Below are 24,026 nucleotides of genomic sequence, written 5' to 3'. Positions count from 1 at the left end.
TCCATTGTGGCCTCGGGTTCCCCTCCTGCTGCTCTGAAATCCCTCCTTCAGAGGGAGAAAGAAGGTTATATTCTTTCTCCCCTCTTATGACTCTTCATCTCTGGGCATCGTTGATTGGTCTCCCTGTGGTCATCATACTGTCCAAGTACTGTCCTGTCAGCATATTCCTTTGTTTCACAAACCCATCACATGCTCACATCATAATTTTGGCTTTTACCAGTTTCTCCTAATTTGGTCTATCTACTGAAACCAGAAATCCCAAGGTCTCTGCAGTTTGGCACTGTGACCTGTAGAGTATCTTATCTCTGTTTGGGTACACTGTTTATGTTATGGAATGGTGTAGTACCTGTTTTCAATTTTCCAGCCTGTATGCCTGCTTGCTGCTTGCCTTATCAGACACAGTGGGCCTTGAAGGAAACTTTGTCACTAACAGGCTTTTAGAAATCAAGTAACCTTGCTATTCCCCTGAACCGTTGTTCTAATGCATATCTACTTTACCTAGAAGCCAATTCCCAAAGGCAAACCTCTAAATACCATTTTCTAGCTATCACAGCCATTCTCTGCAGCTCCCAGCTGGAGCCAGGCAGGAGCAGTCCTGGGACTTCCTCTGCCCCAGGGCCAGCGGGGGAAAGCATTGGCAGTGGATGGTCACCCCTTCCCTATGTGCTCTCTATTTGTTCCCCTGGGTGCCCCATGCTAGGTTAGGGCTCCAGCTGTGTCTCAGACACCTTAGGGAACTCAGGCATCTGGGGTTGCAAGTAAATGGAATTGCCAGCACATGATCTTCACAATGAAAGCGGGGTGCTACCACTCTTACTGCACCTAGAAAATAATCAAATTCTATACCATAGGAGACAGGAATTTTATCCTGACCCTGTTTCTGAAAAGGTTAATAGAAACTAGGGTTTCCAAACATGAAATGCACCTCTGGCAAGCACTGTTGGCCAAATTACAGGTTAGCCACAGAAAAGCAAAGGATGTAGGAGGCCCCCCAGTAGTCTGCAAATTTGCATGTCTGTGCTGACCTTCCAACTGGTGTAATACTACTTCAATTAACTGAGAGTACTTGGCTCCAAAAACTGAGGGGCTGAAATTTAATGAGGCTTGTTATGCTGTTGAAAACCTCCTCATGTTAGGTTCCATTGAGTTCACTTATGCATCAAATTAGCTACTGTCTATTAACTGGGGTAGAGAGTATTTAATTTCTTTGAATTATCTGAAGTGGTGCTTGACAGTGAATGCAGGAATTGATGATACCTTTGCTTTGTAACTATTCGGCTGTTCCAATTACCCTCTCCATTGATGAGTTCATATGAAATTTTATAAAAAGTGAGTCTTGTAAAATTTTGTTACAGTATCCCAGACCTTGAGAAACTAGTCTTTTGGGCCTCATTACAAACTTGAAATTCAGCCCAGGTTTGCTGAAGGATTTAAGATTCCTTGAAGTTTTTTCAATTAGCTGGTGCTAATTTATGGTTCCACAACAAAATTAGGTTTTGGGAGAATTTCATTTGGTATTGTTGGGATTGGTTTGAGGCCAGAACTCAAAGTGAAACTCGGGACACAGGGGGCAAACTGTACAAAGGTAGGATCTGATAGGAAAGACTGACAAGCTGAAACTGCTTTATTCAGCCTTATTTCTAACCCTTCCCAATTGAAAAGATTCATGTAGCCTCATTTTAGATGATAGTTTGGTACAGAAGCTGTTTTTCTTTGCCACAGCTATGCTTCTTAGTGCTCTTAGTTATTAGAGCAATGGGTTTCACCCTAGTGCTATTCTGTACACTGAATGAAAGACGGTATATGTGTATAGGCACACATATTCACAGGGCATAGGGCATGTGGTTAAAAGAAATTCTTTGTGTAATGTATAGAGCTCACCCCTTCTAAAACAGCTCCCTTAGCCTCATTTCTGTGAGGCACATCTGCTGCACTCTATTTTTTACTTATCATTGTATCAGTTAATGTAATCCAAAGACCTGCCTGTTTTTACGCTAGGTGAAATGATGCAACAGAAAAGAAAATCTTTCCTGTTTCCAAGGCAACTTGTGCGTCTAAAAATTTATGTAGTGAGGCAGCAGACTTCCGTCAATCCCTACAATAGACCACTTTATTCAAAGCTTATCAAAACAGAGTTATTTCCTTTCTCTCTCTCTTCCCCCCCACCCACACATCCTTTAAAGAACTGATTTGCGAAAAGATAAATCTTCAGTTAATTTTGCTTTTTCTTCTGCACGCTCCAGTCTTCATGATTCTTTTCTTTTAATTTGAAATTATTGCTCTTTTATTAATCAGCACTAAGTGGCAGCAGAATCTTTTTAGGTCACCAGTTCAAATCTAGATGAGGTTTGATGGCGCTGGGCAAAAAAAGTTAAAATAAGGGGATTGGTTGCATTTGTAAAATGACCTGTGAGGCTCTTCTTACTAACTGATAGATACCAACAGCACAGATAGCATCACCACATTTGGCACTAACTGGCTTTCTCATCAGTAAGGTCAATCAATTAAAGGACAGAAAAACTGAGCTTCCCTCTCATGCCTCTGGGGCAGACTGAGGTACATTTCAGATACAGTGATTTCTGTACTTGATCTGGCTGTTGAAGAGAAGTCTGCATATTTCAGGGCTGCCGATTTCAACATCTTTTATCAACCTTCTAATGCATTTTGAAAAAAAGAGTAAATCAACGTAAGTGAAAAAAACAGGGAATATATCAGATAAGCAGCAAAAGACATACCCATTAAAATATGAGCTAGAGCAGGAGAACATAATGTTAGAAAGAATTATAGTTTTGGAATAGGACAACCGTGTGTGTGTGTATATTTAGATATTTAATTCTAAAAGCTATCTTGAGGACTACCACTCCTCCTTGGATCTGCACTGTAGTGTAGCAATTGATGCATAACTTTTTTTTCTTTTCCTTAAATATAACATGCTATCACAGGTCATAGTCATAGAGTCCTAGAGAAGTAGGGTTGGAACGGACCTCCAGAGGTCATCTAGTCCAACCCCCTGCCTAAGGCAGGATCATCCCTATCTAAACCATCCACTAGGTCAAAAAGGCAAAGGTCTGCCATGGCCTAGTTGCCCATTAGGTTAGCATCATATCTCACCATTAATTCTATAGCATCATGTGTCACTGGCAGATATGTACCTTATAGACTAAATGAATAAGAGATGCATAAGCTTTTGTGAGCAAGAATTTAGCTCATCAAATGCTGTGACAGGACATGTACAGAGCAGGCTAGGGCAGGATAAAGGGTGATATGAATACAAAAGACAGGGAAGGAAGGGAGGTGAGAGGAAAGAGGGAGGCAGGCAGTGCTGACAGGCAAAGTAATAAACCCATTGGGACAAAAGGATCACAAAAACTAATCCAAGTAATGGGGTAAGAATCTGTAGTCCCTGTTTGGACCATGCTTAGCACAATCCAGTCTGTGGCTGTTTTATCCTTCCGCAGCTTTGTGTTTAAGTGAGTTTTTAAAGTTTTGCTATTTAAGAACAGCTACTTTGAGGTCAGCAGTGGAGTGTCCAAGAAGGTTAAAGTGTTCTGCCACAGGCTTTTGTGTAGTTTTGCATGTGATGTCAGATTGGTGTCCCCTCGTTCTTTCATGTAGGGATTGCCCCATCTGTGTAATATAGACAGCAGGGGACATTGTAAGCAGGTGAGGGCATATATGATGATGGCAGTGAATGCAGGTGAATGAATCTCAGATGTTATAATCTGTGTTACTTCATCCAGTGATAACATTGTCTGTATCTGTGAGGGGGCACAGTTTGCATCTGGATCCACTGCAAGGCCCAGTGCCTTGGTGAGAATAGTGGGGCAGGGAGGCTGTCTATAAGCCAGGTCAGGTTTGTTCCCTATGGCTACCTTGAGATGGTTGTCATTTTCCAGAAAAAGATGGAGTTGATTAATAATGTGTTTATGGTGTTCAAGCTGGGGGCTTTAAGTGACAGCCAGAGAGACATCTTTCCAGCACAGTGTTACAAACTCCTGACTGAGGACCCCACCACATAATACCAGGAGGACTAAATGACCTCTTAGAGACACTACCTCTAAAAACATAGGAGAGGATTACTGCTTCAATCTCCCAGGAGCCCAGGTCAGACAACCTTTACATATTACCCAAGATCCACAAGTCTAGCAGCCCAGCATGCCCCATTTTCTCTAGCATTGGCATGATCACAGAGGAAGTATCTGGCTATGTTGACTCTTATGTTGACTCTTATCTTATTCCCATATACTACTGGAGCTTCCAGCTATTTGAAAGACACCACAAATTTCTCAAAGAAAGTGGGTTCCATTGACAAGCTTCCAACAAACACCATGCTATTTACCATGGATGTCATATTTCTATAAAGCAATGCCCCCCATGAGGATGGATTACAAGACATAAAGAACATTATCCCTGATGAGGACATTGTTTCTATTGCATTCTTCTGTTTTGTCCTCACGCACAACTTTTTCAGATTTGGGGACTCTCTCTACCTATGAGTGAACAACACTGCCTTGGGGACATATATGGCCCCCCAGTATGGCACTATACTTATGACAGACCTTGAAGTCTGCTTCTGCTGCAGTTGCCCTCTTATCTCCCTAATATACCTCGGACTCCTGGCATATGTTACACTTAAGATTTAACCACTTAATCATATCTTAAGTTGTTACATGGCCACATGTTAATGCAATTAATGCTGTGATAAAAGGAGAAATAAGGCACTTTTTTTTTTCCACCACAAATGTGTAATAACTTTGTGGCTGGTTCCTATCGTGCCATTAGTTGATTGCGTGACCAGGCTGGGCTCCTACTCACAGGTGTGCCACTGTGAGCTCCATCAGCTCATCTGGGCTCCCAGCTGCAGAAGCTTACTAATTGCTGGTGCAGGGGGAGCTTGGGATTCCAAGATCAAGATCCTGGGCTCCCCCTATACTGGCAAAAAGATGTGATGGGATCTGGTGCTGGATCCCACAATCACGCATGCTGTCATGCATGCGTGACATGGAATCAAACTGACTCTGGAATACTCTGTTCAGAAAATTCATTTCCGAGACACTGCAGTGAAACTTTGCAATGGCCGTAGTGCCACCACATTGTATTGGAAACCTATGAACTGTCACAGCTACCTCCATACCTGCAGCTTTCATCATAAGTACATCACTAATTCCATCTTCTATAGTCAAGTTCTACATTAAAACTGTATCCTCTCTGATTCCACTGATCAAGATGCACAGCTGAAGGATCTCAAGCAGGAATTCCTACATTTGCAATACAATTCCCAAATGGTAGCCACTCAAATCAACAAAACCAGACTCAGACCCCCTCTCTGCTTTTCCCCATGTCCCATCTTTTGTATTCATTTCTGTTTGATAACCTGTTCTGTGCATGCCTTTTCATAGTATCTGATGAAGTGAGTTCTTGCTCACGAAAGTTTATAAAATTCTGATTCAGTTAGTCTGTAAGGTGCGTATCTACTCTGACTTCAGTCTAACATGGGCAACTACCTCTCTGTGGTAATTGTATGGTGGTTTAGCTTTATTAGTGTTTTAGCTGAATTGCACAAAATGTTTGCTAAATATTTACTACAGGCAACCCCTGCTTAACACTAGGGCTGTGCAAAACATCACTGTTTTGTATCGACTTCCATTTCAACGTTTCAGTGGGACAGTGTTTCATTTTGAGTTTTGTTTCATTTCGAAACCACTGTTCCATTTAATTTAATCGAATCAGTTTCGCTGTTTCAACGCTGTTTCAACATTTTGTCTATAGCCTATAATGGGGAAGCACAAAGTTGCCTATAACTTTGTCATTTCTTGCCTAGTTAAGATAAAACTTGCAGGGATGGTGGCCCCTGCTCTGGCCACAAAGCCTGCCAAGTTTCAAGGAGATAGGTGCAGGGGTTTCTGGGAAACTGCACCTCAAACTGTTCAGAGCAAAACTCATGACATATATGACTATGTCTGTGTTAAGGCACAGCAGGGTGAAAACAGCAGGCATGGTAGCCCCTGCTGAGGCCATGAATCTTGCAAGATTTCAAGGACATTGGTGCAGGGGTTTCTGGGAAACTGTACCTCAGGCTGATGACAAGCAAAACTCGTGACATGTGTGATTGTGTGTACGTGTTTTCCATCCCTCCCCCAGAGCACTGGGATTGGAAGGCAGCTCAGAGAAGGAGGACAGTCACTGGCCAGCTACACAGTCAGTATGAGAGCACTCCTTCCTCCCTCTTCCCCCTCCCTCTCCTTACTTTCTATTTTCCTGCAGGCAAGCCCAGCTTGAGCTTCGAAACTCAAAATGTTTCAAAATTTGCAAAACATTTTGACTGCCCACATTTCATTTTGAGGCTGTTTCGAAGCCCTTCGTTTCATTTCAATTTTGCTTTTCAAGCTCGAAATAAGTCGAAACAGCATCAAAACGAAACAGCTGGCAAAATTTCGCACAGCCCTAATTAACACTGTTTCACTTAGCGCTGTTTCGCTGTAACGCGCATTTTAAATTGATACCTGATTCCACTGATTCAACTAGCGCTCAGTGTGTTTTATTATAATGCTCATGGTTGCCATCTTGGGTCATTAAAAACATTCAGTTTTGCTTAATGCTCATTTCACTTAACGCTCAGGTTTTCAGGAACCAATTAAGAGCACTAAGCGGGGTTCACCTGTACAGTACCTGGAAGTTTCAGTGTGTAAAAGCATTTGATACCTTATATTGTTTCAGCTAGGCTGATGTACTGTGGCATTCCACATTCTTCTCTGGAAGTGCTTTCAAAACAAGTTCAACCAATGGATATAGACAAAAGAACTGCGTTCCCTTGTCTGAGGCCCGCTATCTGCAAAAGTCCTTGAGCAGCCAGCTAAGTTGGCTTAATGCTTGTTTGTGCTGTAGCAATTGAGACCCATTTATTTATTTATTTTAAAAACTGTAGAGATTTTAGATCAGTCTGATTTGAATCAGAATATTTCATATTTGCTGAAGGGATCTGAGGTGCTTTGTTTTATTCTTCATTAAACTGCATACCCTTATTGTACATGCATCGCCTTTGGAGAGTTTTAGTTCTACTACTTGTTCTCCCTTATAAGCCAGGCTCTGTCTTCTGTAATGCAATGTGACAACAAAGCTTTGTGGCATATCATAGCAGTCACATGATTGGAATGCATTATCTCTGTGTAATGCTGTCATGGAGCTGAACTACATCTCCCCAGATGCACTAAGACCATGAGACTTTGATAATGCTTTGCAGCAGCTCAGGGAGAAGCATGAAGGTTGTACATACCCATTTTACAGATGGGAAAGCAGAAGCACACAGAATAGCTAAGGTTGTACAAAAAATTGGTACTAAAAGCAGAACTAGAACTCCAAGCATCCTACCTCCTAGCCCCCTTTTCTAAATAATAAAAAACAGTGCCTGTCATAATGATTGACATGATAATACCTATCTTGCATATATTTTTGTATAGAGAACATGTTCTATGTTTGGCAAATGTTAAGTATTTAGCCTCTAGTTACATTTGCAGCATTACATAGTAACAATGGCTCATGCCTTGGTAGATCAGTTCTTTCACTGGTATCCTCTGATTCTATTCACTGTAGATGTGCATAAGTTAAAAAGCAAGCTTCCAGTCTTAAGGTCAGCATTGTTAGCCATGTTTCAGTTTCCCAGATGACATGTAAAAAATAAGAGTTATACCTTGTTACTCAGAATTATTTGGAAACATGATGTAGGCAATAGGGAACCTACCTTTTATCCACCTGATCAGAACGTTCCACTTATAACTAGTGGTTAGTTCTGAAGGTTATAAAGAAACTGAAATAGAAAACAGGGAAAGCTACATCACAGCCCTAGCCCTCAACAGTGACAGTATCTTGTGAGATACAAAAAAATAGTCCCAACTGGTTACCACATCGCTGTTCTTCTACAATATTGATTTTATGTTTCATTTAACAGGAATTCTAAAGGTTGCTTGGAGGTGGGGATCATTTCTTATGTGGTCTTGTAGCTTCCACTATCTAAAGAACTCAAAGTACTTTTCAGACAGTTTTGACTTGTTTCACCACCCCTTGTGTGATAGTTCAGTATTATCTCCACTACACAGAAAGGAAAAGTTAGACAAAGATAAATTGTTTGCCCAAAGGTCACAGCTGTTCTCTGGCAGAGCTGGTCAGCTAATTCCAAACTCCACACTTTGAAAACAAGACCTTGCTTCCTTCTGTGAGGATGTTGGAAGAAGGCATATCGGCACTTTTTTTAGCCTTTTCTCTGTCTCAGCAGAGCACTACAGGGAAATAGACTAGATCAGAGATGCAGGTAGCCATTTAGAAATCTTGTCTTATTAACTTTTATCACTGATGTTCAAATGTCCTGTGTAACAAGTTGGCAGATAGGGACAGGCAGAATGCAAGGATTTGCGTACAACCACTGGAAAACTTTGGCAGCAGTGAGTGAAATTTGGGATGTAAGAAACACTAATTTTTAATTTACTCCTCAACCCTGTTAAGAGAGAATGTAGAAAAAAGATTAACAATCAGTTGTCACCATGCTAGATCATAGAAGTTGAGCCTTCCTTTGGCATGTCACTAGATTCCAGCCATGGTCAAGGCAAGGAGGAGAGTATACTGCATTCCACACTAATATAATTTGCATGCTTTCCTTTCCTAGCTTTTGGTACTAATAAGTAATGCTTTCTGAGTGGTTTGCTGTTGGGTAGCACATGATGTGAATTTTGTAAGATTCAGGCAGGTGTTGCCAAGTAATCAGGCTGGCACAAGATATATTACATCACTCAGAAATGCACAGTTGTCAGCACCCACGTCTCCAGACAGCGTGTGTAGCCAAGTCACAGGGTGAGATAGAAAAAGAATGCTGTTTCCATTGCTAACCTACTAGAAAAAGTTGTCAGCATTACATTGTGAGGATCTTTGAAATCAATGGATGGTAATTCCTAAGTACTAATAAAAATGTTCAGCAAGGCAGCCTCAAGAGGCTGAAAATTAGTGACTGTGCACTGGGTCTTTCAGATGCAGCAATTGATTATGTTGCTGTTGTTACTGTTCCTTTTGATTTTCTCTCTGACGCCCCCAGCTTCTCAGGTACTAGGGTCATTTCTGACTCCATGCAAAGTGGGTGAACCTGTACTTTTAATGCAATCATGCAACATCCTAACCAACTTTGCTTTTGGTTGGTAGATGCAGAAGCAAATTCACCGCAGAACAGAATAATATTTTTTGTCCTGTTAATAAGGTGCTCAATGTTGAGAAAGTTATATGACAACTCTGGAGTTGCTGTGGAATGTAGCCCTGAAATTGGCAGGGTAGTGATTATGATTCCTTTGGGGGACAATAGTCTGACTGTGTCACTAAATAATTTACTTTGAATTCCTGAAATATTTTATATATTTAAACAGGAAAATAAAAAGTAAATCTGAACGGTTTTTCAATAACTCTGGATTCCCTTTTGTTTCGGTCATTCAAGTTATCAAAAATAAATTAGTCTTCTTTATAACAAATTGTTTTTCACAGACATATGGCCTATGTGTAAATTACATGGGGCAGCATCGGTTTGACCCCTTGTCCCATATTATCAATGTTCAGGAGAATCTCATATCAAAATCAAACCGATCGTTATTATTATTTATTTAACAAGCATGCAAATGCAGGATAGTGGTATCACGTGTCTGGGAGAAGGAATATAGCTATCCACTGTCACCTCTGAGGAGCAGTAGATAGCTTAGCGGTGTCAGCAACTCATGTTCTTTCTGCTTTTTTTTTTTGCTAATGGAAGTGCTGAGACTGGAAAGGGAGAAGGTCTAATGAATATGTTTAAATCCCCTAAAATTTAATGAACAAATAGAAAGGATTACATAATAGAATATAAGAGTTTACTGCAAACCCTCATATTTATAATCCTGACTGTGCAGATGGGAATGCACCTCTGGAATCTCAAAACCCCTTACAAATGCAGTGAAGGTAAGATGATGTGGAGTAGAGTCACCTCAAGATAAAGAAAGCACAGGAAAATGGGGCAGCCTGACAGCTTCTAGATACTGGAAAAACTGTCTATGTTGCACATTATACATATATAAGAGAATGTGCCTCAATATGACAGTATATAAATAAACTGTACATTGGTGTGTCAAGGAAGTGCATTGAGCCCATGTCCCTGGACAGATAGATAAGTAAAAATGCCAATTATACCTATGATGAATGCAAGCAGCTAGAAAAATCAGTGAACTTATATTAAAAAATATTTCCTCTTACTATGATTGTCGTTGGACTGAAGCCAGTTCACTGAAGCTCACACAATTTGGATTAAGACAGATAGGTATAATTTACTAGTGCTGTTTTCTGCCTCCCTCTCTGCTGATCAGATGAATTATTTAAGGGGTTGTTTTTACTACCTCCCAGATAGAGAAGCATAAGGAAACTCTAATGAAATACAGGGACTGAAGAGAGCCATTAACAATTCTGAATAGGCAACTCTCCACAAAGTTAAGATGAAACGTTTCAATAAAAATCATCTACTTGATTCACCGTTTCTGTTCTTTTTCATGCTTGAAGCTGTAATGAGCTATGGGGGCGAGGGGGTATCACTGTCACTTAATTCCTGAAAAATGTATAAAGATTAGCATGAAACAAAATGTTGAATGTGGACACACACAAACTTTGGAAGAGCTCAAAATAAACCCCTCTCATACAGGTCAAAGAGTTGCAAATAGACCCTTTGTTTATAAGGAACCAAACAAAAGCTTGTCAAGCAAACATTTCTCAGTTTGGCATGTTTGAAATCTGAAGGTAGATTTCTGGGCCTCAAATAGTTTGCCCAAAGTTTCAAAAAGTATCATGTGCTTTTGGGGAGGTCCCCATTTGTTAGTAGCTTACTGTTGATATTTTGTTTTTGTTTTTCGTTTTTGTTTTTTCAGTTCAGCCTGTCAATAAAAGTTTAAGAGTATATTTTCCCAATAACTAACTAACTAAATAAATAAATGAAAATTGTTTGTTTTGGTTGGGTTTTTTGTGCATTGTTTTGGGGATTCAGAAAAGTTATAATTGTTTTCATTTTAGATAGAATAGGAGGGATGTAAGGTGAGGGAGTTCCCCGTGAAACAAATAGTTTTCATTTAACTATAATTTTGCATTGAAAACTGGGAAAAAAATGACAAAAGGTGATTTTTTTTGAAGATTTTTCTCTTGATTGGAGTTATTCTGTATGAGGGGAAATAGCAGAACATTTCTGTCAAGCCCTAGTTCTAAATATCTATAACTGCAACTGCAACTACTCCTCCCTCTCCTTCGGTCTTTGTCATAAACTAGATGTTTTGCCACAATTATGCATGTCTGAGATTGTTGATGATGAGGTAGTGGCAGAATTGGGCAGATTCATTTAAATCTGACAGGGTCTGTGACATGAACACTTCTGCTATGGCTGTTATGGCACTTGGAACTGCAACTGGGAGACCCAAAACTGGGGGAGGTTTTTAAAAATGTGCAGCTATTTACTCCTGGGCTAGGTACAGACAATCAAAAAGTCTGAGGCTGAATCAATTCAGTCTTTGCAAGTTAATCTAAACTGCACAGATCAAATTGAAAAAGTAGTGAACAAACATTGATTCAGGAAATGCAGTCATATGCCTGCAGTGGCTCAGGCCAGAAGCCAGGGAGCCCTAGAGCACAGCTCTCTGGCTGTGTTTTCACTTCCTTTTCCTGCTGCCCCCAAGGTCTCTGGGATTTGCAGTCCAGAATTACAGCAGCAGGACTCTGCAGGGTTGCTCATCACTTCTTCTTCCTGCTTCTAGATGCCTCTGGGATTTGTAGTCCACAGTTGAAGCCAGCAGTAAGTTTGAGTGGAGGAAGTTTAACACCCCTCCCTGGCCCCAAACCCCAGCTGGGGTTTGCCTGGGGGGCAGTACCCCACTTCCTGTAGACTGGACTGCATTCCCAGCTGGGCTTGGCCCCCCCCTTATCAGCCAGGGGCAGGACCAGCTCTGCTCTCTGGAGAAGACACCATAGCCCACCCCAGGGCTGGGAAGCATGCTGGGATGCTGGGGGACTCTGATTTAACTTGAACCAGGAAGGGGTCTGGAACAGAAGTTTCATAAACTGGTTTGATTCAAATCAGTTAAGTCTGATACTATGTACAGCCAGGTTTATCTTAAACCAGCTTCAGTCATTTTAAAACTGGTTTATGTAAACTGAGCTTCTGTTCTGTTACAGGTACAAACCCGTTTCTGATAACTTAAACCGGTTTATGTGTAACTTCTATCCCTAGCCTTAGAGAGTATGTTTCCCAAAAGATCCCCTGCTTTTTTCCTCACTTCAGTGTAAAATAAAAAACTCTAACTACACTTTGTGCCTGCTTTCCATATACTTATATACAAACGGCTTACCTGACGTGGTGTAATTAGATGAGCCAGGGTGTCCTTCCTGTCTGATGCGGCCTTCTTAACAATCAATAAATATTCTCGGTGCCTCCACCTAAGTGGGGTCTTCCGTTCTTGCCCACTACAACTTAGATTGTACCTATTTTGAGTGGATGGCTTCTCATGGGTTAAATTGTTCAGGCGAGATTGCAGGCTGTCTTCTTGGGGCTCCTACCTCCCCTTATACCCTGTCCTTTCACCAACCAGTCGTTATTCCAGAAATAAGCTTAAAGTCACTTTATAAGGTTTAATGTCCATAATCCTAATAGCTCAGTCTAATTTAGTAATAGTCTTATCACAACTTAAAACTGAAACCATGTCATTATCAGACTCACAGTTAGATGTTGTCCTTGGTCTGGGGTCCTGCTCCGGTGCCCCTGTTACTGGCCACTCCTCCGACTAGCCGGACTTATATTCTCTTTCTTCTGTCCCCTCTATGGGGCAGGCTCCCTGGATTAAGCCAACTTTGCCCCCTCTGCCAGCTAGTTCTAATTTGCTGACTCTTGAGCTGTTGGCCAACTCTGGCGTGCAAGTTCCTCTCAGCATGTGGACCCTCTGGCCAGTGCCAGTCTTGTCCTACATGCAGGCTTTCCTGCCAGTCTTCCCTGGTGTGCCTGCTCCCCTGTGGTGCCGGTCTTCCCCAGGGAGCAAACTCTCCTACTGCCAGTCCTCCATGGCTTACCAGCCCTTCTGCCAGTGCCAATCTCCTATGGTGTGCAGGCTTTCCTGCCAGTCTTCCCTGGTGTGCCTTCTCCCAGTTGGCTGCTGGCTTTCTTTTGAAGCCAGCTCATTGCTTCTGGCCAAAATGGAAGCAGCTGGCTGCCCCACAACATGCAAGCAGCACATGCTTTCAAAGTGTGTCTGAGGCTGTGTGAGGTCCATCAGCCACTCCCCCAATGCTGCCAGGATGCTCTTCTCCAGGTAGTCAGCTCCAGTGGCCCTTCCCAGGCCCACTGCCTCAGGGTCCGGCAGTTTTCTTCTTGCTGGTCCCCATCCTGTGCTTTCTGGGAGTGTGGGAGACATGCTCCCACAACATAACTGTTAGCACCTATAAGAACTTGGGCTCATGGGGGCTCATAGTTTATCATTTCTTCAAACTGATTCAGAGATTATCTCAAGCCAATATTTGTGCTGGTTATGTATAATTGCTGGATTCTCAATTCTTTTTCTTCAATTAAAGCTGTTTATTTTAGACACCTTAATAAGAATTTAAAAGCTTGACTTTAGGCACCCCGTCCCCTTTAAAAAAAACACAAAACTTGGGCAATATTGCTTTATTAAAAGAACAAGAAATAGGAGCTCTGAGACTGCTCCTGCATTGGCCAGCTGATTTGTTGTGTGGGATTCTTGGCAAATCACTTAAAATTTCTGTGCCTTTGGCTCATCCCAGTGAGACCTGGGAACTGATTTTGGATTTTTTTTTTTGGCTGGAAGATATTTACTTAACTTTTATTTTCACCACAATGTACCTATCTATGCACATGTGTTTCCACCTGAGACCAGAGGTTGAAATTAGAGCATTCCACAACCAAATGTGGTCTCTCTGGCTAGGGACAGACATTACATATAAACCAGTTTAAGGAATTGGAAACTGATTTAAACCTGGAACAGAACAGAACTTCAGTGCGAATAAACCAGTTTCAAAATGGCCAGAACAGGTTTAAGATAGACCTGGATGAATGTAGTATCAACCTGATTTAGGTTAAACTGTTCTATCAAACTTCTGTCAGATCTTCTCCCAGTTCAAGTTAACTCACAGTCCCACAGCATCCCTGGATGTTTTGTACCTCCCCCACAAACCCCATCTCTCAGGGTGGGCAGTGCCAGCCCCACTCCAGGGATGTTATAGAGCTCACACACCAAGGACCTGGGCCTGGGCTTGGGAGGAGGGCTCTAGCACAGGAGTGGGCAAAATATGGCCCACAAGCCAAATCTGGCCTGCCAAGCAATTTTATCCGGCCTGCAGGTGCGTGCCTACCAATTCACTTTATCCGGCCCAGTCCTGGGCTGCCCCTGCTGTGCTCAAATGGGGCCAAGCCCAGCTCACTTTCACAGGGACAACATATGCTGCGTTCCCAACCTCGCCCATGGGATGGTCCTGACCCCAACCCCACAGGTAGGGAAGAGGTGGTGGGAGGGAGGAAGTGGCAGGTGGGAAGTGGCAGTGGCCATCAGGCAGAGTGGGGTGTGGTGGGTGGGCAGGGAGAAAGTAGGGAAGTGCCAGGGGAAAGGTAGCAGTGGTGGCAGGGGAAGTGGAGGCGGTGGCAGCAGCAGCGGGCAGGAGTGAAGCGGTAGCTGGGCAGGAGCACAAGGCCTGTGCTGGTGCCCCAGGGGGGGTACCAGTGGGGACCCAAGGCAGGGTAGCAAGAATTTGGAGCCCAGGCCGACAGGAGTGTGGGATCCACCTGGCTACATTGTACGAGGCTTGCATGCAGTTCCCAGGTTCTCTACCTGAGCCATATGACTCTGGGGGAAGTCCCATGTGATGGAGCCAGCAGCCTGGCCCCACTCACTGCTATGCACAGGTCATGGAGAACTGTGAGGAGCTCTTCTCTTTGGAGCTGGGCCAGCTCTGCCCATCTCCTTGCCGCCCCAGTCAAGCCCCGTGACCTGTACACTGGCTTCATCACATGGGTCTCCCCACAGTAGCGCAGGGCTCAGGCATGTGAGCCCTGTGTAATGGAGCCAGTGGCCTGACCAGGTGCAGTCCTAGGGCTCACTGGGACCGTGCACCACCAGGTGGCTCCACACACCATGGGCTGTAAGCATCCTGAGGGCACACTGCCTGTTCCCACTGCTGGTGGCAGGGGCTGTGCACAATGCGGTGGGGGGGGCATGTGTGAGAGGAGCATGTTTGTAGGGGGGATCTCACACAGGCACCCCACCATACATAGGCACCCACACACCCTTATGCACACCTCCCAGCCCCCCCACACAGACCCCCCAACCTCCCCCCCCCATCACACACCCCACAGCCCCCCACAAGCCCCATACACATCCCCCACAAACCCTGATCCTGCACCCACACCCTACATATCCACACATAACACCCTCCCCACACTCCATGTACACACAAATACACATCCCCCACAAACCCCATACCCATTCACCCACACCCATGTCCCCAAAACCTACTTACATCCCCCCACAAACCCCACACACACCCACACCCCACATACACACACACCCACACACATACACCCACAGGTCCCCACAAACTCTATACCCACCCACTCATATCACCCCCACACCTCTGCACACCCTGCCCCTACAATATACAAAAGTCAGATTTCATTTTGAGCTATTATGCAATCACCCCTATATATACAAGGCAAACAGACACACATCAGGACAAAAAAAAGTTTTAAAATTAAAATATGTTACTGTAGATGTTTTATTTTTAGTTGGGTTTTTTTTCCGGTTCCAGGATGGCAAATCCCCTTCCCAAAAGGAGTCATTCCAGAGGCAAGAGGAGGGACTTCAGGTGGCAAAGGTCAGAGGGTTAGGGGAAGGACTTCCAGTCCCAAGATGGTGACCAGGGAGCAGGGCACCTGTCAAGGGATGTAGCTTCCCTTGCAGCCCTCCACAGCTCACCAAAACTCGTTAAGCAGCCCTCCAGCTGAAATAATTGCCCACCCCTGCTCTAGTGCCTCCCAACTTCTGGTCTGGGCCACTGCAGGCATCTGGCTGCCTTTCTGGATTCAAATGTGAATGTTAGTTAACTTTATTATTGGTTCAATCTATGCAGCTTAGGGAAATCTGTGAAGACTGAATCAATTCAGCCTTGGGCTTTTGGAAGGTCTGTACTTAGCCTAGATGTTTCATGTCAATCATGTCTTTAATAAACTTTAAGTTTATTAAAGAGGCCATCCTTAATGGACTGGCCGACGCCAACATCTTAAGGGATAGCCAGCACGGGTTTGTTGCGGGTAGGTCTTGCTTGACCAATCTCATTTCCTTCTACGACCAGGTGACCTATCACCTGGACAAGGGAGAAGAGACTGATGTCATATATCTTGACTTCAAAGTCCTTTTTCAGATATGTGGGGAGCCGGAGGAAAAGCAGGGGCAACATTGGACCCCTACTGAACCAGATGGGGCAACTGACAACTGACACCCAGGAAAAAGCCAACCTATTAAATAGGTACTTTGCGTCAGTCTTTCATCAGTCCCATGGGACGCCCATGCCCGCTACAGGGCCGGGAAGTCCGGGTGAGGGTGATCCCCTGCCCTCCTTTAATGCTGACTTTCTGAAGGAACATCTTGAGAAGCTGGATACCTTCAAGTCAGCTGGCCCTGACAATCTTCACCCCAGGGTACTCAAGGAGCTGGCGAGCATCATAGCCCAGCTATGTTGGCTAGCACTATGGAAGAAAGAGACTTGGGGGTCGTCATTGACCACAAGATGAACATGAGCCTGCAATGCGATGCGGCGGCTAGTAAAGCGACCAAAACGCTGGCTTGCCTCCATAGATGCTTCTCAAGCAAATCCCGGGACGTCATTCTCCCCCTGTACTCGGCCTTAGTGAGGCCGCAGCTGGAGTACTGTGTCCAGCTTTGGGCTCCACAATTCAAAAAGGATGTGGAGAAGCTTGAGAGAGTCCAGAGAAGAGCCACGCGTATGATCAGAGGTCAGGGAAGCAGACCCTACGATCACAGGCTGAGAGCCCTGGGGCTCTTTAGCCTGAAAAAGCGCAGGCTCAGGGGTGATCTGATGGCCACCTACAAGTTTATCAGGGGTGACCACCAGCATCTGGGGGAACGTTTGTTCACCAGAGCGCCCCAAGGGATGACGAGGTCGAATGGTCACAAACTACTTCAAGATCGTTTCAGGCTGGACATAAGGAAGAACTTCTTTACTGTCTGAGCCCCCAAGGTCTGGAACAGCCTGCCACCGGAGGTGGTTCAAGCGCCTTCATTGAACACCTTCAAGATGAAACTGGATGCTTATCTTGCTGGGATCCTATGACCCCAGCTGACTTCCTGCCCTTTGGGCGGGGGGCTGGACTCGATGATCTTCCGAGGTCCCTTCCAGCCCTGATGTCTATGAAATCTATGAAACCACTGAGATGGGACATTATAACTTGAAATACTTCCTTTCACTAGGAGTAATTTTGAAAATGACTTTCTGAGCTGTGCTGTGGCTGTCAGGCTGTTCACTGTTGTTGCACAGTCCCTGCTGCTTGGGAAGCCCTTACTGAAATGTGCATATTCTTCAGTCGGGAAATGTGAACAATTGCTCTTCCAACAAGTGTTGAATCAGGAAAACTATTTTGGTCAACTAATAACTGAGTGATACAGAGAGTAAAGGGGAAAGTAAACCAATACCTAGTACTATGACTGGGAGAAAAACTGTTTTAGTGGATGCAGGTATTTAACATGGGCCAGAGTCCTTATAATTGGGTGTCCAGGTATACAGAGGAGCCGCGGCCTCTGCCATAATAAATCTCCGTAGCACGTGCCACTCGTACGCTGTTGTTCTGGCTTCCTGTGTGCTCTGTATAGCTGGGGTACAGACTGCGGGCCCTCATGTCAGTACATCTGCTCTCCGTTTTGGCCTTGAGCCGCATTCTGCCTGTTCTGTGGCTCTTGATTACACAGCCTTGGCTTCATTATGCAACTCTGTACAGAATCAGTAAACTATTCATGCCTCCAGGTCCTGGCTTCAAGAGATGCAATCACTACACCTGCCCCATTGAAGCCAGCTGCCGTGTTTCCACGCACCGTGTGCAGAGGCAGGATGGGGTCCCATTGAAATTGGCCCTGGCATTTTGGTGAATTGCCTGCTCGGCTCCACAGTCTCTCCCCATCCCCAGCCTCTTCATTCCTCAAGTGTCTTCTTCACCATCTCTTTTATTGCAGTGTTGCTTGAGCAGGGAGATCAGGCTGGCATGGGTCCCTAATGTGGTGAGGTGCAATGGTTTTGGGGTTTCCCACCCCCCAGCTGAGGAAGGCATAAAAAGCACCTTGATTTCCTTTATTCTTCTCAAGGGACTCTGGTTCCTCTTGGATTTCTTACCCCTCCCTTCTTTTTCCCCTGAGAGACCCCCACAACATGTGTCCTCATTAGTTTCCAGCACTGGAGATAACTGACCCAGGGTTACGGGTGGTGTACCTAAGGTGCATGACAGCTAAAGGGAAGCCTGGACTTTGCTCCATCCTCTTGTACTGGTTGGCTTGGGCTGATCATTAAGGCCCTGGAGAAGGAGGTAAAAGTGGCTGGGTTTCTCTGCCAAACTGAACTTGAATAACCAGCTGTCCAAGAATCTGTTGTGTTTCTAATATCATTTTTCATCTTTGTGCCTTGGTTTCTGCTGACAGTCTGTTCACCAGTGCATGCATCAGCTTAAAAAATAATATATAAACAAGGTGTGAGTAGTTCAGTTCTGTGCTAGCCTGAGGCCACAGACAGGGTGATTGAATTCAGCATCTGAATGGTGATTACCTTGCAGCCCTGGGAAGGCATGGAATTAAACTCATTTTGAAATATATAAGTAGAGCTTTAAATCAAACTTAGCTTTTAGAGATAAGGGGGAATCATCCAGATGTATAAGTATAATGCTTCAGATTATATGAGAAAGAAGTGGCATAATCACTAGAGCTGTGTGAAGCTTCAGTCCCCACTTCAATTCGGCAGAGATTCGGCCTGATTCAGTGGCCAAATCTCTGAATCTGAATCAAATCAGGAGATCCTTTAATCTCTCCGAATTGAATCGGAATTCAGAAAGATTTGGTGATTCAGATATAGACACAGCTTTAAATGTTTTTTCTACATACCTCTAGGTAGCAGGTGGCTTGTGAATGCTGTGATGCTGGGGCACATGGAGTGTCCCACAGAAGCACGGGGGGCTCCCCAACATGTTCAGCAGCAGACCCGGAAGTGGACCACAAGCACTTCCGGGTCTGCCGGGGAACGCTTCTGGGGGGCCCCCCCCACAACTCCCTGGCTCAGTGCCTGGTGCCTCCTGGGTCTGGGGGGGGCACCCAGAGTCCCCACTTGGCTGATCGCTGAGCTGGGGGGTCATGGAGGGAGGGGGCCCAGGACACTCCCCGGCAGACCTAGAAGTGGTTTGGAAGTGCTTTCAGTCCGCTTCTGGGTTCACCACCGAGCATGTGGGAGCCCCCCCCACACTCCTGTGGGACACTCCATGCATCCCAGCATCACAGTGTTTATGAGCTACACTGGTACCTCAAGGTATGTAGAAAAAATATTTAAAGCTGTGTCTTTGGCCAAATCACTGATTCTCTGAATAAGCATCAAATATTCAGATTTGGATTCAGCCAAATTGAATCAGAGACAGTGATCCAAATCAATTAATCGAATCAATGCCCCTGCTTCACACACCCCTAATAAGCACCAGTCTTTCATTATCATGAGGCAGGTCTCTCCCCCAAGGTTATGTCCCTGTTCATCCATCAAGTGGAAAATATAGGGAAAGTTTCATATCTGTGGTCTCTGAGAAATGGGCAACCACAATATCCTCATTGGTATCAGGCCCTTTGATCCAAAGGGAATGTCTACTTCTCTTGTAAAGGAAGGGAATACTGTGTAATATTTAAATTTCCAGAACTACCAGAAGGGGAGCTCTACATATATCAGATATCTGTTTTTCATGGGTAAAGAACATACTGAAAACCTCAGAATTTTCATTCCATAAGGAGGGATGTCCTAAAGGCATCAGATCAGTTGTAAGGTACTTTTGTTCAACTTGTCATTCCTACTGGCACTGGCATGGTTGTATCCAAGTGAAAATAAGGATGTAAATATCTTCAAAGGTACTGAAATTGCCTCAAAATTTTACAGTGCATTTGCAGTGTCTCTGGTCTTCCCCAGTGATTCAGTGCTATGCTTGTTATAGTTCTGGAAGCAATTTATTCATTTGTGTATAGAAGTGATCCCTGTACATGTGAAGAACCTATTGATTTATGTCCTGAAACTAATTAGAAAGACCTTTTATTTTGGAGTCTTTTTTTATTTGTGTGTATTTATTTGTTTTAGAGAGTGGAAAAATACCTTCCATTGATAACTTATAGAGTAACTTCATGCACTCTGCATTTCATGTTCTGTTGTTGGTATATTTTATTCCATATATGATGCCTTTTATGCTTCCCTGTTATATAAAATTCCATCTGTGACTTGCAGTACAAGTCTGACTTATTCCACATGCACTTCCTACTCCTGTCTCCTCTAGTCAAGCCCATTGATACAGTACCTGCGTGAAGGATTGCTATGCTGTGCTGTCATCAGAATTGTCAAGAAAATATCTAAAGCTTTGAGATGTAATGCCCTGAAACCTTTCCTTTGTCTAGTTATATCTCTTACGTTGTTACATAAAATTTCTTGGGAAACCAAAAAAATAAAGATCAAATTAGAATGCATGCCACAGAACCCCACACATTTTCCACTGTTATCTTGTTTTATTGGTATCTGTGATTCTAATATGCTACCTACACTGTCCTGATTCTGCCATTTTTCTTTATAAAAATGTTTGCTCTAGGAATGCTTCAGTATTTTAATCTCTGGTGTTGGTTGTGTAATAACTATGTTCTAAATTTGGCAAACTGGTTGGTGACTATATTTAGATGGAATGGGATGACCCAGAAGATTAAGCAGAGTATTTTCCATCTAGGTTGCGGCCTCAAAACTGATCCAGGTCTTCTATGATTTAAAAAGGGTGGTCTTCTGATGGTTGGTTGATGGTCCACATCACAAAGACCATTCCTTCCATCTTGTGAAATGGCGCAGATTTGCTTGGGTGAAATCAGTTTCAACAGATAAATGATTTTATTTATTTATGAAGAAATTGGAATAAAGAATGAACTCCTCTTCCACTCCTGGGGTGTGTCCAGATGAGCACTGACATTTTTTTCCTTAGGGATATGTAGCAGCAGGGGCCTCTTGGGGCTGCAGCCATGGCAGGAAGCCTGGCCAGCAGCTGAAGTGTGGCTCTGGCTGGCCAGACTCTGGTTTTGGGTGGTGCACACTGCTGCCACATGTACTATCCCACCTTTTTCAGTGGGGGTTTGACCCTGGGATTTCCTAGGGTCAACCCCCCCGCCCCCTATTGAAAGGTAGCACCTCTGGGAATGCCTGTATGTATGGTGTGTGGGGATGCAGATGGGGATGCAGTGCCATATACTGCACATCTACGCTCATCTGTTTGCAGCTCTACAAGTGGCCCTACAAATAAGGCTTAAGCCTTATCATTAAAGGTATATGAGTTTCAGCTTGCATCACTGAGCTTTTTAAGGGTGCAAAGCTCTGATTTGTTCCACCATTTTAAATGTGTTGGTAGAATAAAAGTAAGAAATGAGGTTGCCATTAATTTGCTCCTCAAGACAGGAAACTTCTCTATAGGTTGCCAAGCACGTTACTAATCCACAGCAAAAAATAGGTTGTGCCCTTACACTGGTAAGATTATGTCCATGCTTCATTCAGAAGTACATTATTTGGTTGTGTCCATGTATGTGGCAATCACTTCTGTTCACCCTGTCACCCTCTAATATTTTGCTAAATGTTTACACTTATTTTCTTTGTTTTTGCATCCTTTCAATTTTACCTTTAAGATACATTAAGTATCCTGAGCCGAATGTCTCCAATTGGGATTTTGACTTAAGTAAGAAGTTGGAGATTTGGCTCAATGTTTAACAAAAAAATCATCCATGAGACTTGAACTTAGCTTTCAGGGTTGTTCATGTAAACCCTTGCATTAGGGAATCATTGTGTCAACAGTTTTCAAGCTCCTTTTCCTTCTTCACAGTGGTAAGACCTTTAAAATGTCTTAGAAAGGACATGAAAAATGATTCCACAATATTGACTGCTTTCTTATGCCAATAGTTCATCACCAAAAATTTGAGCATGTGCATAGGTAGAGGGAGAAAAAAAAATTTGTGGGTGGGGGGGGCTGAGCACCCCCCCCCCCCCGGGGGAGGGGCGCGGGGGGGGGGGGGGGGGGGGGGCTGGGCCCCCCCCCCCCCCAGGTAGGAGAGTCTGCAGGGGAAGGAGTGGGAGGAGGGGAAAGGGCCATGGGTGGGGAGGGATTAGGGCTGGGACTGGGGCTGGGGCTGGGCAGGGATCAGGAGGGAGATGAGCTGAGCCAGACCCAGAATCAGGATCAAGGCCAGGGCCTGGGCCAAGGCCAGGGATGGCACCCATATGGCTGCCCCTTCCTCTGTGCCCAGGGTCATTGCCCAGCACTGGTGCCCTCTACACCAATGAATCCACCGCCTCCCAGTCCCATACCGGCCCCAACCCCACACCGCCCAGGGGAGGCCCAAAGCATGGGGCTGGAAGGGGCTGGCCTCAGCTGCACCACTGGGCCGGAGAAGACAGAACCTCTGGGACCCTGCTTCTGCCCCGAGTCATCGTTGTTCAGCCTGCTCATTCAGGGTGTACAGCTCCTGCAGCTACGCTCACCCTGGGAGGCACGAGGGGGGGGCATGTGCCCCCTGATCTGTGTGGAGCAAGGCAGGCTATTGCAGGCTGGGACCAGGGCTGTGCTGGGCTGTTCCTGGAGGGGAGGGAGGGCAGGCTGTGCTTGCAGTGGACAGTGGTGGCACTGAGAGGGAGGTGAGGTGGGCTATTGCAAATTTTGGGGTGGCTGCAGCCTGCCCTGCCCCACAGAAGCCTGCCCTGCCCCACACAGATCCAGGGGCATATTCCCCCCATGCCTCCTGGGATGCGCGTAGCAGCAGGAGCTGCATCTCCAGACTAGCCACTCATGACTCAGTCCCACACCTTGCCAGCTGTTCAGCATCTGCCCCTTCCTTAGCCCCAGCCCCACTCCCTCCCCACACCTTCTGCAACTACCAGAAGCCCATGGCTAGGCTGCCGTGCAGTCCTACCACTGCCCTGCATTGTGGGGGCTAAGACCTGTTAGTGCTACCCAACTTACGCCGCCTATGAGTATGTGTAAGATGTTGGTGTGCTGCAATTGTTCTCTCTTGTTCTGACCCATATTGGCTCATTGTTTTCTTCTAAATCCTCATTAACAATCTGTTGCCTTTGTCTTACACTTAGATTGTAAGATCTTTGGGCCAAGAACCATTTTTTGTTCCACATCTGTACAGCGCCCTGCACAATGGAATCCTGGTATGCAACTGTGACATTATAAAATAGTAATTGTAATAAGTATAAGTATTACTAGTATAGTTCCTGGGCTAGCAAAATAATGTATTCCATTCCATCCCACTTCACAGATTGAAGAGATCATTACAAGAATGCAGGATGACAAAACAGGAGGAGTTCCCATCCGAACAGTCAAGAGCTTTCTGTCTAAAATCCCCAGTGTTGTCACAGGTAGGTACAGATTGTTTAATTTTACCTTTTTTTCTGGATGTGTTCTTCAGCCAAAAATGAAGAATGGTCACGAATCAGTTAGTTTCTATAAACTAGAGAGTGACTTTTCTTAATCACCAATGAGATTTCCTTAGAGTGATTTATGAACATCTGTTTAGTGTTTGTGTAGGCTCTAGTCAGCGTCACAGTATTGCCATTAAACATCATATATGATAACCTCACACAGGAACTGGGAAGCAGGCTCTGGCTTGAGACCTTAAAAATTAAGTTAGTAAATATAGCAAATGATCAGAGATAACAGAAAAGGGCAATTA

The 24,026-nt window shown here is 44.5% G+C and overlaps 1 protein-coding gene across 23 annotated transcripts in view; it reads left to right on the top strand.

Annotated features, from left to right (window-relative positions):
* The window catches only part of RGS6 (regulator of G protein signaling 6), a 578,846-nt gene that overhangs the window by 359,945 nt on the left and 194,875 nt on the right, over positions 1-24,026 (top strand). For 18 of the 23 annotated variants that reach the window (XM_025212001.1, XM_025211994.1, XM_025211986.1 and 15 more), the window contains 2 exons: positions 23,434-23,505; positions 23,613-23,712. In XM_025212001.1, coding sequence (XP_025067786.1) covers positions 23,434-23,505; positions 23,613-23,712 — 172 coding nt within the window. Of the gene's footprint in view, positions 1-23,433; positions 23,506-23,612; positions 23,713-24,026 lie in introns of those variants that run through there. The other 5 variants (XM_025212004.1, XM_025212002.1, XM_025212005.1 and 2 more) reach the window with 2 other exon arrangements.

This window comes from Alligator sinensis, unplaced genomic scaffold (assembly GCF_000455745.1).
Source record: "Alligator sinensis unplaced genomic scaffold, ASM45574v1 scaffold381_1, whole genome shotgun sequence".
Lineage (NCBI taxonomy): Eukaryota > Metazoa > Chordata > Crocodylia > Alligatoridae > Alligator > Alligator sinensis.
Note: the sequence above shows the minus strand (reverse complement) of the source record. Positions and strands in the feature narration are given on the sequence as shown.